The sequence below is a fragment of the Microchirus variegatus genome (assembly GCF_963457635.1).
Source record: "Microchirus variegatus genome assembly, chromosome: 9".
Taxonomy (NCBI): Eukaryota; Metazoa; Chordata; class Actinopteri; order Pleuronectiformes; family Soleidae; genus Microchirus; species Microchirus variegatus.
Window position 1 is genome coordinate 1,167,932 of NC_139810.1, and position 17,328 is coordinate 1,185,259.

Consider the following 17,328-nt stretch of genomic DNA (forward strand, 5'->3'; position numbering starts at 1 on the left):
TAAATTCCCCAAATATATATGTAAATATTGGCCTAAGTGTTTCAAAATAATAAAAATAATAATTTAAACAACTTCTCTGATTTTTTAAGCCTCCTTATTGTTGTATATTCTCTGGTTTCTTTGCTCCATTTAACAAAGATATCATTCAAACTGAATAATGTTGGTTTGTGGACAAAAACAAGACATTTAAGAACAGTCTGAGAAACATTCATATAATATTTATCGACAATTGTCAACATTTTTAAGACATTCTACGGTTTGAACGGCTGATTAATCGCGAAAATCACCGAGATATGAATCGATTTTTAAAATGAAATGGTAAGTTACAGCTCTGTTATTATCATTACCGAACTATTAACTCGTAATTCTTTAGTAACTACGCACATTAGCTCGTTGCTAATCATTTAAACATATATATTATAAGCTAACATGTCAGGTACGTTTAACGTAAACGTCGTAAATGACGCCTACACCTGTGTATGTGTGCGTGAGTGCTGTCGTAAAAGTGAGTATTTTTAATAACAGTTGACAAAAGTTTAATAGTTTAAGGAGAATTCAGTGAGTAAGTCAGTATTAAGCCTCGCTCAGGTGAGCTCTTACCTGAGCTGCTGCTTTAATCCTTCACACAGACTCCGCTCCACATACCGGAGGTTCAGTATCCGCTCCTCTGAGCACTCAGCGCCGCTCTGCATCGCCTCACCTCGGGCTGAAACCTGAGAACCGGGATGGGCGTGGCTGCGGGGGAGAAGCAGCAGGCATGGGCGTGGCCCTGAGGAGGCGAAGCAGGGGCGCAGACAACCACAGCAAACTGAAGGGGAGGGGGGGCTACTGAAGTCATACTTTAGTATGTCGTCCAAAATTTGACAATAAAGTCATATTTAGTATGTCGTCCAAAATTTGACACAAAAAAAGTCTTACTATAGTATGTGTCCAAAATTTGACCAAAAAGTCAATACTTTAGTATGTCGTCCAAAATTTGACATAAAAGTCTTACTATAGTATGTCGTCCAAAATTTGACATAAAAGTCTTACTATAGTATGTCGTCCAAAATTTGACAAAAAAGTCAGACTTAAGTATGTCGTCCAGAATTTGACAAAAGTCTTACTATAGTACGTTTTCCAAAATTTGACAAAAAAGTCAATACTTTTAGTATGTTTTCCAAAATTTAACCAAAAACTCATATTTTAGTATGTTGTCCAAAATTTGACCAAAAAGTCAATACTTTAGTATGTCGTCCAAAATTTGACATAAAAGTCTTACTATAGTATGTCGTCCAAAATTTGACATAAAAGTCTTACTATAGTATGTCGTCCAAAATTTGACAAAAAAGTCAGACTTAAGTATGTCATCCAGAATTTGACAAAAGTCTTACTATAGTACGTTTTCCAAAATTTGACAAAAAAGTCAATACTTTAGTATGTCGTCCAAAATTTGACAATAAAGTCATACTATGGTATGTTGTCCAAAATTTGACAATAAAGTCAAACTTTAGTATGTCGTCCAAAATTTGGTTTAGGTTGGTTTTTCACTACAAAATAGCACCTACTTGTCGGCGGAGTCGTGACTGCACGCATGAAACTGCGGTGACTTCATTTTACACGTGACACACAAACAAGATTTGTGTCAATATTTTCAAACGACACATTTCACAAATCAAACAACAATTTTTAAGAATCAAGAAAAAAAATGTTTTTTTTCCACTCCCTATATTTTTCTTTGTGGGCGGTCCTTAGGAAGCTGCCTGCTGATTGGCTGGAGTTCTGGAGCGACAGCTCACTGGACCGGATGTGTCCGTCTGGAACTCCTCCCGCATTGACATCGGACAAAATAATTGTAAATATATTAATGTTCATAATCTGACAAAAGTTAGATATTTGCAATTATTTTGTCAGATGTTGACAGGGAAAACTTGGGGAATGAATTTGAAGCTGTGACTCCAAAAATCCAGCCAATCAGCAGGCGGATTCCTAAAGTCCGCCCCCACAAACAAATAAACAACAGCGCAAAGAACAAACGTTTTAAACAACAAAATACAATTATTATTTTTTGCTTCTTAAAACGTGTCGTTTGAAAATATTGACACAATATACACAATAACAATGATAATATTGAGATTTAGAGCACATGTTCAGAGGAAAATTAGACGACATAAACACAACATCTTAATACTTAAACTTTTTTGCAACCGCGACCATTTACACCCAAATAATCAAAGGGCCCCGTTAGTGACATCTAGTGGCGAGACTTGCAGATTGTAGCAAACACAGTGTGCTCCACACTTTAATCTTTTAAATTATTTTCCCAGTTCATGACAACAACGCTGCGTTTTTACAGCAAATCCCTGCACAATGGCTTAAAACTGAATTAATTCAGCGACGTCCTGACAGATTTAAATAATAAAGCCTTAGGAAAATAGCTCTTTAAAGACATTAAGAAGGCACACGATGGCACAGTTGTTTGACGTCTCTGTAGCTGCTGACCCGTCAAGTCCTCGACCCTGAAGCTTTTTTTGGGTTGGGATTAAAAATGAGTCCAAATGTTAGGACATGAACACACACACACACACATATGAGAGACTATCAGTCACAGTTCAGTTACAGTGTGGTCGACTGTGGTGCAAACACAGTCAGAGCGGAGGCTAAAAACATGGAAAACACCTGGGAAAAACACATGATATCTAAAGAATATGAATTCATCTCAGGCTTTTGTGACTGGAAAGTTAAGTTTGTAAATGGCTCACTCAGAAATATCAGCATTTTTAATTTGCGTCGTTGGTCGACCGCTGCCTCGTTTGGTCCCGTTTGTGTCATTCAGATAAATCAGATTCAAGGAACTTGAAATGTGAAAATCGCCAAATAACACACGTGAATTCACAATGGTGGCAAAGAATATTCTTAAGATATCATAGACTCTTTTGTGAAGTGGCTAAAAGTGTCTGTTTACCGTATTTTCCGGACTATAAGTCACGCTTTCTTTCAGTGGTTTGGCTGGCCGTGCGACCTACATTAAGAAGCATCGTATATACTCGACAAAAATATAAAACGCACCAACGTGAACCGGTGAACAAAACTAGAACGCATTTGTTTAGGGAATGATTTGTTTTGCTCAAAGTACACAGACACTCCTTACGGTCTTGCTCAATGAAAGGGGCACTCCAAAATGTGGACTTCTGTGCCACAGATGTCACAAATCATGAGGGATCGTGCTGTCGGCGCATGCTGAGCGCTGGAGAATGGAACCACAGCGAACCTGGGTTCCGGTTCCAGTTCCCCAGAACGGCCGTTGTCATGATGGACAACCTGGTGATGTCCAAGCGTCGCCAGTGTAGCGCTCTGCGTGAGGCTAACGGTGGACGCCCGCGTTGTGTCCTTCCTGCCGTTACTGTTTTGAAATGTCGTCCAAAATTTGCCACAAAAAAGTCATACTTTAGTATGTCGCCCAAATTTGACCAATAATTCATACTTTAGTATGTCGTCCAAAATTTGAAAATAAAGTCAAACTTCAGTATGTCGTCCAAAATTTGACCAAAAAGTCATAATTTAGTATATCGTTCAAAATTTTGTCAAAAAAGTCATACTATAGTACGTTTTCCAAAATTTGACAAAAAAGTAAATACTTTAGTAATCGATCTAATGCTCGTAAATCAAAGCCACTTTATTGATAAAGTTGCACTGTTATTTTTGGACAGTTTGGACTCTGTTTTGTATAACGTTAATAACTACAAGTTTTTCTTGCGTGCGTTTATATTTTTGTCGAGTATGTAAAAAAAATATTTGCTATGTAATTTATGACCACAAGAGGGCAGGCACCGTCCACATTTGTGACACGACTAAACTGTGAAGATGGAGAAAACGCGAAAAAGCGCTGGAACAAAATGGGTTGTTGAGCAGAGTGCTGCTGGAACTTTTTTTCTTCTTCGTGGCGTATTTTTTAACAGATGTGACTAATAGTCGGGAAAATACGGTATTAAGGCTTTAGGTTAAGTCGTGATTAACCGCTCGTTCTTCATTCTGTGTGAACATAGTGAGTGTTATATACCTGTATACATGTGTTTTTAGGTTAAATAGCCCCAAAAAAAACCCAAAAAATATGACCGTCAATAATTCAAAGGTGTCATTGTAAGCTGTAAATTTCCTCTCCCCATCCATCACACGCTGACACTTGCATGTGTTAGTTCCAGAAAAGGCCCTCAAGGCAATGACGACACGACCAGCGTCAGGTTCAAAGTCCAACAGCTAACGTTCGGCTAAAGTAAAGAGAGGGAGGAGCTTCCCCTCTCTTTGAGGCAGTTGTGTCCCGAGCTTCGTATTTGTTCTTTTCCGACGGAAACGCGTGGAATGGCAGGAGTGCACGAGTGTCCGTGCCGTGCGGCGTCAGTGCAGAGTGATTTCCTCCTCGTCGCCGTCGCTGTATTCGCCGGCGGCCAAATCCCCTGCGTCGTCGTCGTCGTATCTGCTCTGCTGCAGCAGCGGCAGCTTGAGCTCCGGGCTCCTGCTGCTCAGCTGCCGCAGAGACGGGACCTTATCTGGGGAGGAAATGGACGTCGTTAGTGCTGGGCACTAGCTTAACGCGTGATGCGTTAGCGCACGATGCGTTTCCATGACGACTGACCGGAAAAACACTCGCGCGATGTCATGTTTACGTGCCGCGACACCGGAGTGAGGCGCCGATTAGCAAGTTAGCTCCATTAGCTGCATTGGCTCCTTTAGCGCCGTTAGAGTTACCCTACAGTGGTACTGCGTATGTGTGCCTCTGTTTTTAAAGTTTAGCGTTACTTTAGAGACTCATTTTAACAAATCGGGAGTCACGTAAACATGACGTCACGCGCGTCTTTTTCCGGTCAGTCATCATGGAAACGCGCCATCGTTTAGCGCACCGTAGCGCATGACGCGTTTAAATACAATACCCTGTTGCACCTGTTTAAATACCCTGAACCCTGTTTAAATGCAATAACTTGCATTTAAACAGGGTTCCTGCACATTATTATGCGTTATTGTAAGACATTTTTAACAATACTTTTACACCAACTATAGAGTCTTACAAAAAGACACACTCTCGAAATTAAATAAATGTTTTTTTTTTTTCACTTAAGTTAAATAATTAAGTAATTGGCCGTTGATTCTTAAAACAAGCCATGCAATGGTTACATTTAAAAGTGAAATAAAGGAACATAAATAAAAAAGTGGTAGTGCCCCCTCATCTGCGTCATCTGGTGCAGACGAACGGCCCTTTCATTTCTTCGCACTGCCCCTGCGCTGTTCTCTTCTCCCTCTCCTGCGTCTCCAAGCGGTCTCTTCATATCTAAAGCAGACTGGATCATTTCTCTACGTCTTTTATCCCTTTCCGTCGTCTTTTTTTTTTTATTTCTGTAACTGTAACGGTAATACAGTTATTGTTTTTGTGTATCCTAATTACGTGACGCCGTTACATGTAGTCCGTTACTCCCCAAGCCTGCCCGTGGTTGCTATGCCAAAACATAAACATGATTTGCAGTCTGCAAAATATTTTTTTTTAATATTTTGTCTGTACTGTTGTTGTTGGTGAGTTCAGTTTGTTATATGAACATTATACCACAGTCTCTGCGACATATTATGAGGATTTTACGGCCAGTTGCTTTAGATGTATTACCTACTGCAGCTTTAAGAAAGGACTCCCTGACAACACTCACTTTTGGAATAATACGTCTTGAGCGCCACGTGCAGCGAGATGCCGCAGAGGCACACGGTGAATCCCAGCCAGTTCAGAGCGTTCATTTTGTCTCCCATCACAGACGCAGCCAACAGCAGCGTGCACACCTCCTGCAGGAGGAACCACACACACACACAACAGGGACATAGTTAGTGGTTTTCATGGAGTCATTACCGTGATTCTTGGATGAAAAAAGAAACAAAATGGGAATAGGATAGGTCTGAACAAGACTGAGAGGCAGGCGTTACAGAGCTGGAATGCTCGTTACACAACCAGACAACAAACATAAACCCAGAGGAGGGAGATGAGAGCATATTAAAGTGAAACCTTAAAGATCCCTGATATAGAAAGAGTGAGGCTGGAGGTCCGTGAGACGAGCAGGAACTCCGAGAAGCCTAAACCGAAGGCCAGCATGCCGCCGATGCTCAGCGTGCAGAGAGAGTACAGCAGCGGCGGGAACTCAGTCACTCGAAACAACTTCTCTGAGGTACTGATGCTCACACCTGCAGAGGAGGAGGAGGAGGAGGAGGAAACAGAGAACACAGAGTCAAACACGACAAAAAACAACCAAAAACGACCTCGAGACACTTCAGATGCATCACGTCGTTGCTCAGACCGAGCCTCACAGCGATGCCAGAGTGGGGCATCTTATCACTGTCAGATCTTTGGCAGGCCGTGTCTGGGTTAGCCATGTGTGTATAATAATAATGATAATAATGATGATAATAAAAAAAGAGTCATGTAATTAAAGTGGAGGCATAGAAAAAACGCTGACTCTGAAAACGACTGAAAAACCACATCAGCACTGATTTATTGGAGCTAATGAGAAAATATTTGATCTGCAGATACTTGTTAAGCTGTTTATTCAGCCTGAATTGAAAGAGTGAAGAAATGTCTGTCACAGGGAAGAAGATTCAAAATATAAACAACAATAATACTTCTTTATAGGGTTATTTTTATTGATAAAATTATATTCTCCATGGGATTATTTTCTCTTTAAGATTATATTCTCCATGGGATTATTTTCTCTATAGGATTATTTTCACAATAGGATTATTTTCTCTATCGGATTATTTTCTCTTTAAGATTATATTCTCCATGGGATTATATTCTCTTTATGATTATATTCTCTATCGGATTATTTTGTCCATAGGATTATATTCTCTTTAAGATTATATTCTCTATAGGATTATATTCTCTATAGGATTATTTTCTCTATAGGATTATTTTCTCTATAGGATTATTTTCTCTATCGGATTATTTTCTCTTTAAGATTATATTCTCCATGGGATTATATTCTCTTTATGATTATATTCTCTATCGGATTATTTTGTCCATAGGATTATATTCTCTTTAAGATTATATTCTCTATAGGATTATATTCTCTATAGGATTATTTTCTCTATAGGATTATTTTCTCTATCGGATTATATTCTCTTTATGGTTATTTTCTCTATCGGATTATTTTCTCTATATGATTATTTTCTCCATATGATTATTTTCTGTATAGGATTATTTTCTGTATAGGATTATATTCTCTTTATGATTATATTCTCTACAGGATTTGTTATTTTCTCTGTCTGAAGGAAATAGAGCAGGAATAACAGTGGTGCAGAGGAAACCAGTCATGAAGTGTGGTTTTAAACGTCTTTGTGGACTAAAAACAACACAAACTTCACTCAGGCATAAACATGATATTGATTTATAATAAACTCTGGGTCCTGGTTGTTGAGACGTGAGTCAGACTGTGTGTTTCTCACCTTCATTAAACAGGAAGAGAGGAAAGAGGCCAAAGAACATGAGCGGCTGAAGGTGGAACATGGCGTCGATGGGGTTCTGAAGACCTGCAGGAAAACAACAAAGTAGTTTTGATGTTAACCGAAGGCTGCGTGGTTTGAACGACTGAGGTCACAAACAACACCGACCCAGATCGGACTTCTGCATGAGGATCTGTGTGAGGGTCCAGCGGATCCCCCCTATGAAGGACGCCAGCAGCACCATGACGAAGCCCTCCAGGTTGAACTGGGTCGACTCGTACGTAAACATAAAGAGACCGATGGAGATCAGCAGGACCACCACGATCAGGAATGGGTTCTGACAGAGGAGGAAACAAGAGACGCGGTTCAAATGAGACACATCCTCTGCTGCAGTCCTGCTCATTTCGTGAATTTCAAAAATTCATTAAAATTATTCCATAAGAGGTTTGCAAATATTTTCAACGGATCCTTGTTCAGGGCGATGCCGACTATTATGATGGTAAATTTCAAGTAATTCCGAGATACTTTTTGTTTTTTTGAAGAAAGTCAGCTCACTGTCAAAGTGCATCAGAGTAATTTTCTGAATTTCAAAAATTCATTAAAATTATTCCTTAGCAGGTTTTCAAATATTTATAATGGATCCTTGTTCAGGACGATGCTGACTATTATGATGGTAAATTTCAAGTCATTCGGAGATACTTTTTTTGAGACGAGCTCACTGTCAAAGTGCATCAGGGCAAATGCATCATTTCCTGAATTTCAGAAATTCATTAAAATTATTCCTTAAGTGGTTTGCAAAAAAATAACTAAATTAATCGTCAACTATTTTGATAATTTATTGTTTGAAGTGTAGTTTGAAGCTTTTATCATGATTAAAACAAGACTTCTGATTGTTTTAGTGTCTCAAATTTGAATATTTAATAATAAGTTTCCTTGACATTTTATAGACCAAACGATTGATCAATTAATCATGATAACAAATCGACATATTAATTGATTATGAAAATAATCGTTAGTTGCAGCTCTACTTGCATATGATCCATTTTATGTTTATGTTTTATGAGCGTAGATCAGATGAAAATATTGCTTAGATAAGTCATTTTGTGGTCAACACGTGCACTAATGAGTGTTTGAGGTTGAATTAAAATGATTAAAGTGGATTGTTGAATTGGTGAGTTATTGATCCACTGCTGCCTCCATCACTAAGAACAAATCAAGTCTTATTTTGTCACTTCAGAGTTCGAAATCCTCAGTGACACAAAGTGACCACACGGGGGCAGCAGAGGACCAGCAGCTCCTGTGTCCCTGTGAGCTAAAAAAAATGCTGGTTTTCTCTGTGGACTTTGGTGTGGGAGAGTGAGTGGTTTACAAACTTCAGTTTCCTGTCAGGAAAAGATTGTTTTAACACACTTCAGACTTGAGCAGGGTCTTTTCCTTCATGGCAACAATCAGATTTTCCTTTATTTTACAGCTTCTTTTTGGCAACTTAATTCATAATAAACCAGCACTCACCGGCTCCTCGAGCTTAAACGCCAGGGAGAAAAAGAGGATAAAGAGCACTGCAGTGGACTTGGTCATGGTGTACCTTAAAAACAAGAGTGGAACGACACAAACAAACCACGTCACGACAGAACTTTGATTGTTGATTCACAAAAAAACCAAGGTCACGCGTTGTTGGTCGAAAAAAGCCACGAACTTACAAGCTAATGGTGATGAAGAGTAAACTCCAGTTGGAAAGTCCAATATCCAGAGCTGTGGCCAAGGCTGCGTAAGACACAGACACAGACAGATTATCAGATTTAAAGAATATGGTAAGAATGTAAATAAGTGACTCAGTAACTGTGGAGCTGCTGTTGACGCTTATTCTAATTCAGTCCAAACACGAGCTCATGTGCACCAGTCAAACCTGTTCGCTTCTCCTTCTGTTTGTAACCGTGTTAAGAAAAGTGCTAAATACAGAAAGTAAAGGTTGCTTTTGTTTATTCTGGGATCAGTTTGACAACATTACAGACACAATTTTCTCACGGTTGGACTAATAAAGGATTATCTTATCTTCGACGGTTACCTTGGTTTTATCTCTATGGACTTTGGAAAGAAAGATTTCTTCATTTAATGTCACAATTATCGCAATCAATATATTATTATCATGGACTATATTGCACACAGTGAAACTGACCACTTTAGGGCAGAAAACTCTTACTTATTATTGACTTACTTTTATATTCTTAGTGATTTTTTACAGTATTTTCAGGTCTCTCGCGTGAAAAATTGTTGATTTTCACGACTCACAATCGTCCCGCAACTCAAAATTCTAGGGTATTAAGGCCAGACTAAGAGAAAAAAGTACTTTATTTCTTTTGGAAATTACGAGAATAGTTAGTAGAATATTAGGTCTACGAGAATAAAGTCGTAACATTACGAGAATAAAGTCATAATATTACGAGAATAAAGTCGTAACATTACGAGAATAAAGTCGTAATAATACGAGAATAAAGTCGTAACATTACGAGAATAAAGTCATAATATTACGAGAAAAAAGTCGTAATATTATGAGAGAGAAAAAAGTAATAATATTGCGAGAAAGAAAGTCATGGTATTACTACGACTTTATTCTCGTAACATTGCGACTTTATTCTCGTAACATTGCAAATTTTTTCTCGTATTATTGCGACTTTATTCTCGTATTATTACGACTTTATTCCCGTAACATTGCGACTTTATTCTCGTAACATTGCGGCTTTATTCTCGTAACATTGTGGCTTTATTCTTGTAACATTGCAACTTTTTTCTCGTATTGTTACGACTTTATTCTCGTAACATTGCGACTTTATTCTCGTAACATTGCCGATTTATTCTCGTAACATTGCAACTTTTTTCTCGTATTATAACAACTTTATTCTCGTAACATTGCAACTTTTTTCTTGTATTATTACGACTTTATTCTCGTAACATTGCCGCTTTTTTCTCATAACATAGCAACTTTTTTCTCGTATTGTTACGACTTTATTCTCGTAACATTGCCGCTTTATTCTCGTAACATTGCGACTTTATTCTCGTAACATTGCAAATTTTTTCTCGTATTATTGCGACTTTATTCTCGTATTATTACGACTTTATTCCCGTAACATTGCGACTTTATTCTCGTAACATTGCGGCTTTATTCTCGTAACATTGTGGCTTTATTCTTGTAACATTGCAACTTTTTTCTCGTATTGTTACGACTTTATTCTCGTAACATTGCGACTTTATTCTCGTAACATTGCCGATTTATTCTCGTAACATTGCAACTTTTTTCTCGTATTATAACAACTTTATTCTCGTAACATTGCAACTTTTTTCTTGTATTATTACGACTTTATTCTCGTAACATTGCCGCTTTTTTCTCATAACATAGCAACTTTTTTCTCGTATTGTTACGACTTTATTCTCGTAACATTGCGACTTTATTCTCGTAACATTGCCGCTTTATTCTCGTAACATTGCGACTTTATTCTCGTAACATTGCAACCTTTTTCTTGTATTATTACGACTTTATTCTCGTAACATTGCAACCTTTTTCTTGTATTATTACGACTTTATTCCCATAACATTGCGACTTTATTCTCGTAACATTGCGACTTTATTCTCATAACATTGCGACTTTTTTCTCGTATTATTACGACTTTATTCTCGTAACATCGCGGCTTTATTCCCGTAACATTGCGACTTTATTCTCGTAACATTGCGACTTTATTCTCATAACATTGCGACTTTTTTCTCGTAACATTGCGACTTTATTCTCGTAACATTGCGGCTTTATTCTCGTAACATATCAACCTTTTTCTTGTATTATTACGACTTTATTCCCATAACATTGCGACTTTATTCTTGTAACATTGCGACTTTATTCTCGTATTATTACGACTTTATTCCCGTAACATTGCGACTTTATTCTCGTAACATTGCGGCTTTATTCTCGTAACATTGTGGCTTTATTCTTGTAACATTGCAACTTTTTTCTCGTATTGTTACGACTTTATTCTCGTAACATTGCGACTTTATTCTCGTAACATTGCCGATTTATTCTCGTAACATTGCAACTTTTTTCTCGTATTATAACAACTTTATTCTCGTAACATTGCAACTTTTTTCTTGTATTATTACGACTTTATTCTCGTAACATTGCCGCTTTTTTCTCATAACATAGCAACTTTTTTCTCGTATTGTTACGACTTTATTCTCGTAACATTGCCGCTTTATTCTCGTAACATTGCGACTTTATTCTCGTAACATTGCAAATTTTTTCTCGTATTATTGCGACTTTATTCTCGTATTATTACGACTTTATTCCCGTAACATTGCGACTTTATTCTCGTAACATTGCGGCTTTATTCTCGTAACATTGTGGCTTTATTCTTGTAACATTGCAACTTTTTTCTCGTATTGTTACGACTTTATTCTCGTAACATTGCGACTTTATTCTCGTAACATTGCCGATTTATTCTCGTAACATTGCAACTTTTTTCTCGTATTATAACAACTTTATTCTCGTAACATTGCAACTTTTTTCTTGTATTATTACGACTTTATTCTCGTAACATTGCCGCTTTTTTCTCATAACATAGCAACTTTTTTCTCGTATTGTTACGACTTTATTCTCGTAACATTGCGACTTTATTCTCGTAACATTGCCGCTTTATTCTCGTAACATTGCGACTTTATTCTCGTAACATTGCAACCTTTTTCTTGTATTATTACGACTTTATTCTCGTAACATTGCAACCTTTTTCTTGTATTATTACGACTTTATTCCCATAACATTGCGACTTTATTCTCGTAACATTGCGACTTTATTCTCATAACATTGCGACTTTTTTCTCGTATTATTACGACTTTATTCTCGTAACATCGCGGCTTTATTCCCGTAACATTGCGACTTTATTCTCGTAACATTGCGACTTTATTCTCATAACATTGCGACTTTTTTCTCGTAACATTGCGACTTTATTCTCGTAACATTGCGACTTTATTCTCGTAACATATCAACCTTTTTCTTGTATTATTACGACTTTATTCCCATAACATTGCGACTTTATTCTTGTAACATTGCGACTTTATTCTCGTAACATTGCGACTTTTTTCTCGTAACATTGCAACTTTATCCTGTAATATTACCACTTTATTCTCGTCATTTCTTCTTCTTTTTTTTCCCCTCTTAGTATGGCCCTAATACTCCGTCGTAAAATTCAACTTATTTGCGACTTATCGTTGTGTTCTCACCGGTCGGTGCCACTTTCACAAGGTAATCTGTCCAGTTGAGAAGGACGCGGGGTTTCCCTGTCCAGCAGTGCAGGGCTCGCCGCGTCAACGCAGACAGGCAGAAAATGACGGTGAGGTGAGCTAACGTCATGAAGAGGGGGTAGTGGAAATCCTGAGAGAGAGAGACGGGAACAAAAGTGGGTCATTTATCAAGACGTTTGCTTTGACTTTCTCACAGATCTGCAGCTTTTGCCACCGTTTTTCTGAATAATAATAATAATACGACAGAAAGACCGTATCAATGTGTCGTTAGATGATTAACAGAGTCCTTCTTGTGTCCGCCACACGGCAACTTGATAAACAAAAATGATTGACATTAGGGCTGTAACGATACACAAACTCACGATTCGATACGTATCACGATTTTTGACCCACGATTCGATACATTCCACGATTTTTTAAACATTTTAAAAACATTTTATTTAAACAACATTTACTTATATAACAACTTAAGGTAACATTTAATAACAATATTGTGGAACACTGTGAACAGATTTGAACATACATAAATAAATAACCAAAGATTTCTCTCTTTTCTGTAACAAAATAATACTGTTGAAAAATACAAAGTAAATGATCAATCAGACCGGGATTTGTCCCCAAAGCATGCTGGGAAGTGTAGTTCTTCATTAGAAGCAGTTTTGTTCCAGTGGAAATAACTTGTTTTGATAAACAGCAAAGGTAAGACAACATATCCGCTTGTATTTCTTGAAAGTCAGTTGTTGTTTTGCTCTTATTTTGGGGCTGGATCCGTGAATCTTGTTCGTAGAGTGATAAAAATCGGTGAATTCTCCGATGTTTACATAATCACGCTGACGCTCCGGTGACGCTTTTAAATGTGTGCGCTGTAACGTTTTCTTTTCACCTCATGCTGGTTTGATCCATCGGTGTTTTAACTGTATTTGGTGAACATAAGAATGGTTTATATGAGCTTTTAGCTGAGTTTCTGACCTTTCTGTGAGTATGCAGCATGTCTGTGTTTGTTCAAGTTAGACATGGTTTTATGACGCTTTTGTCGCTGCGTCCGACGCTGGTACTGAGGACATCAGTAAAGAAGAGATTAACGCGATTAAAAAGCACAACGCGTTAATGACGACTGTGATTAATTCATCACATTTAACGCTATAATTTGACACCCCTAATAAAAACAAGTGTGTAAGCACTAACAGCTCATATCATGTGGCTGACTGGGAAAATAACTGGGAGTTAGAAAGAGCGTTTCGCCATTCTGTTTTTCTCACATTGCGACACAGGTTCGTGGCTCTGAGTATCGCGATTTCGATTTCGATTCGCATATCGTTACAGCCCTAATTGACATGAGTCTTACGTTGTATGATGTCAAAGAGCTAAAGAGATAAACCACATAAAAACAGGGGCAGCATATTAAGTCAAGTATTTATGAACTGACCGAGGATCAAGAGCTTTCACAACCTTTACAGATACACACAACAAACACATGACAAGATAGTCACGTCAAATGATTCATTAAGTGTAAAGGAAAGTGCAGAATTGGATTGTTACGACCAGGCCTAGGGGGAAAACCCAATTGCAACAAGAATAAAGAGACTCCCTTCTCCCAACTTCCAAGAAACCAGTTTTAAAGGTTTATTAAAACCAAGCTCAAAATGTCTGCTGGCAGTCTGGCTGTGAGCGGTTTGAGGAAGTCCACTGCAGCTAGAATGTTCAGGCCTCTTATTCAATTTCCTCCTGTGCAGGACCAGTCAGCTCCCAGGATCCACTTGGACTCGTTCACTCAAACACACACACACACCTGCAACCCATCTCACGCTCACATGCAGACACATACACACAAGGGAAAAAGTGGTCACGACCCTGGGGTCGTAACATCGATCTTTACACGTGTTGCTAAAGTCATCTTAGAACTATACTTTCTTACACACAAAAAAACACAGTCGATTTTGTCTGATATGCGTGAAGTTTAAGCTGCAGTTAAACCCAGAGCGATACAAACGTCAACAATGTTAGCAAACAAGCTAACCAACGATTAGCCTGAAAATGACACTTATGAAAGCATGAAGTGAACTCTGTGACACTGGTAAAACTATGTGTACTTATCAGCACTGTATCAGTGAGTGCTGGAACTGGAACACTGATAATAACTAGTTTAGCTGCCACAGAGACGCTTGTAAGGAACATCGGTACTAAGGATCTTTGGAACATCGCCCAAATCGTCCCTATACATCATCCGCCCATGAACGTATCTATAGTGGAGCGATTTTTCTGCAGCCAGTATTCACAAATGAAAGTTTTTTTTACCTGTGGCCAGCAAGACCCTGAAAAGATTTATACCTATCATCCATTCATCTTCTAACTTAATCCTCCAAAGGAGTTAGTTCGCGGGGCTTAGCGTTGCTTGTTTATTTATTTAAAATAGATTTTTTTATACACCACGGATTTTTCTATACCGGGGGAACACGAGCGCATGAGCCCCCCCATGTAATCATCGCAGCGCACGCTTGTCCAAGTGCCGATTGAAACCCAAGTCACGCTATCGAGCGCGTCATTATTACGGTTACATCGTTCTTGTCAATAAAGATGTTATATTTAGGGATGAAATGATCCAGCCTGCTTTAGATATGAAGAGACCGCACAGGGAGAACATGCAAACATGCAGAAAGGCCCTTGTTCCGACTGGGTCACAAACCCCGGGTGTACTTGCTGCAAAAAGCAATAGTTCAGGTTTGGTTTAAACGTGTCCACTTACCTTCATCAGCCATTTGTTATAGAAGGTGATGCCAATGGAGAAGGTGTAGTAGAGTAGAACTAATCCCACCGCGCGGACTCCCTTGCACAGGTACTGGACGGGAAACGCCATGGGGAGGTGGGAAAAAAAGCTGCCCACGATGGGACAGCTACAGACGAGAGGTCATCTCCTCCTCATCCAGTCTGCAGCCATGTCTGTCAGCCATCACTGACAGCTGCTGGAGAGAGAAGGAGTGGAGGATCAGGACAAAGGCGTTTGTCTATGTTTGTGTACAAGTGAGCAAGCATAACACACACACACACACACACACACACACCCTCCCCCCCCACACACACACACACACATTCTTGTACTTGCTCCATACTGAGGACTGGGTTGCTGACAAAGTGAGGACCAGCATTTCCACTTTATAAAACGACACAATTACAAATACCTACTTCATGAATGACATCTATAAATAACTACTAGTTGCAGTGCCATACAATGTCTGCAGGTGGAGCCCCAGAGCAAAAAGGGCTGGAAAACTTTTTTGATTTTTTTGGTCCAAAATTTGACAATTAACCTCATACTATACTATATCGTCCAAAATTAAAAAAGAATTTTTTTGAACCAAAATGTTTGGTCCAAAATTTAACGAAAACGTCATACTATTCTATGTCGTCCAAAAAAAATTTACCCAAAATTTTTGGTCAAAAATTTGACAAAAATGTACTAAGTCATCCAAAAGTTTAAAAAATTGTTGGTCCAAAATTTTACAAAAAAGTCATACTATACTATGTAGTCCAAAATTTGAAAAAATCTTTGACAAAAATGTTTTGGTCCAAAATGTGACAAAAACGTTATATTATACTATGTCGTCCAAAATTTTTTACCCAAAATTTGACAAAAAAGTCATACTATACAATGTCGTCCAAAAGTTGAACTTTTTTTGACCAAAAATGTTTGGTCCAAAATTTGACAAAAACGTCATACTATACTATGTCGTCCAAATTATTATTTTTTTTTTAACAAATTGAGTATAGCATGTTATAGCAACCTAAGGAAGTGATTTCGATGAAAACAAAGTGAGGACCGGCCAAAATGTCCTCACTCTGTAAAAATGACCTCACTTTGTTGGTTAAAAACCCTCACTGGTCCTCAGTATGCCGCAAGTACAAGAACACACACCGACACACACACACACAGTGCTGAGTGAGCCTAATATCAATATTAGCTCTGGCTCAGTGTTTGTAACTATAATAAGCCAGAGCCAGTGTTCAGTTAGTATTCAAATAACCGCAACATTAAACAAAACATTAACCACACATGGGATTAAAGAGACTCGGATCAGTGAGGAGAATAACAACACACTCACCTGGTTGTTGTTTGGCTAACTTTCCCGTGCTAACCGCTGCTAATGTGTCGACACTAAACACTAAATAAACACTCAATAACGATAAATATCTGTATTTATCAGCACGTCCTCGTGTTTCGCCATCATCTGTTGCTTGGAGCAACTGGTGACGGCGCCGTGAACACTGACCCCGCAGCTGTACGTGTCATTTCCGCATGACTCTCGCCGAACCCCCGTAGACTAACCTTAATATTGTGTCGTGTCAAGAGTTAATTTATCACTAACAAAAAAAAAAGAAAAAGGTGCCACCCACTGCGAAGCAAAGCAGCGGACGAACGACGGTGACGCAGTCGTGCATTCGGCGCACAAAAGTAACTCACCAGCGGACTCTAGTGTTTACATAACTGTGCTTTTGCTGCTGCTATGCCCGCTGTTCTATACACACACACACGTGAATGTTATCACAGTATACTTAACATACAGTGTTAGCTTACACACACACACACACACACACGAAAACTGTTCC

At 38.5% G+C, this 17,328-nt stretch overlaps 2 protein-coding genes across 2 annotated transcripts in view; both read right to left on the bottom strand.

Moving 5' to 3' along the window:
* Positions 1-661, bottom strand: part of LOC310931957 (collagen alpha-1(XX) chain-like) — a 48,402-nt gene extending 47,741 nt beyond the window's left edge. The window contains 1 exon segment of the mRNA XM_083895207.1: positions 601-661. The gene's annotated coding sequence lies outside the window, so the exon portion shown is untranslated.
* Positions 662-4,245: 3,584 nt separating this feature from the next.
* On the bottom strand, positions 4,246-17,213 carry LOC310931979 (solute carrier family 35 member C2-like). Its single transcript, XM_083895233.1, has 10 exons — positions 17,183-17,213; positions 15,470-15,686; positions 12,706-12,856; positions 9,147-9,210; positions 8,959-9,031; positions 7,615-7,783; positions 7,450-7,533; positions 6,017-6,192; positions 5,670-5,799; positions 4,246-4,526 (listed from the first exon to the last, which is right to left on the bottom strand). Exons 2-10 carry the CDS (start codon positions 15,578-15,580, stop codon positions 4,375-4,377), a joined length of 1,110 nt encoding a protein of 369 aa, XP_083751359.1. The 5' UTR covers positions 15,581-15,686; positions 17,183-17,213; the 3' UTR covers positions 4,246-4,374.
* Between the last annotated feature and the right edge of the window lie 115 nt (positions 17,214-17,328).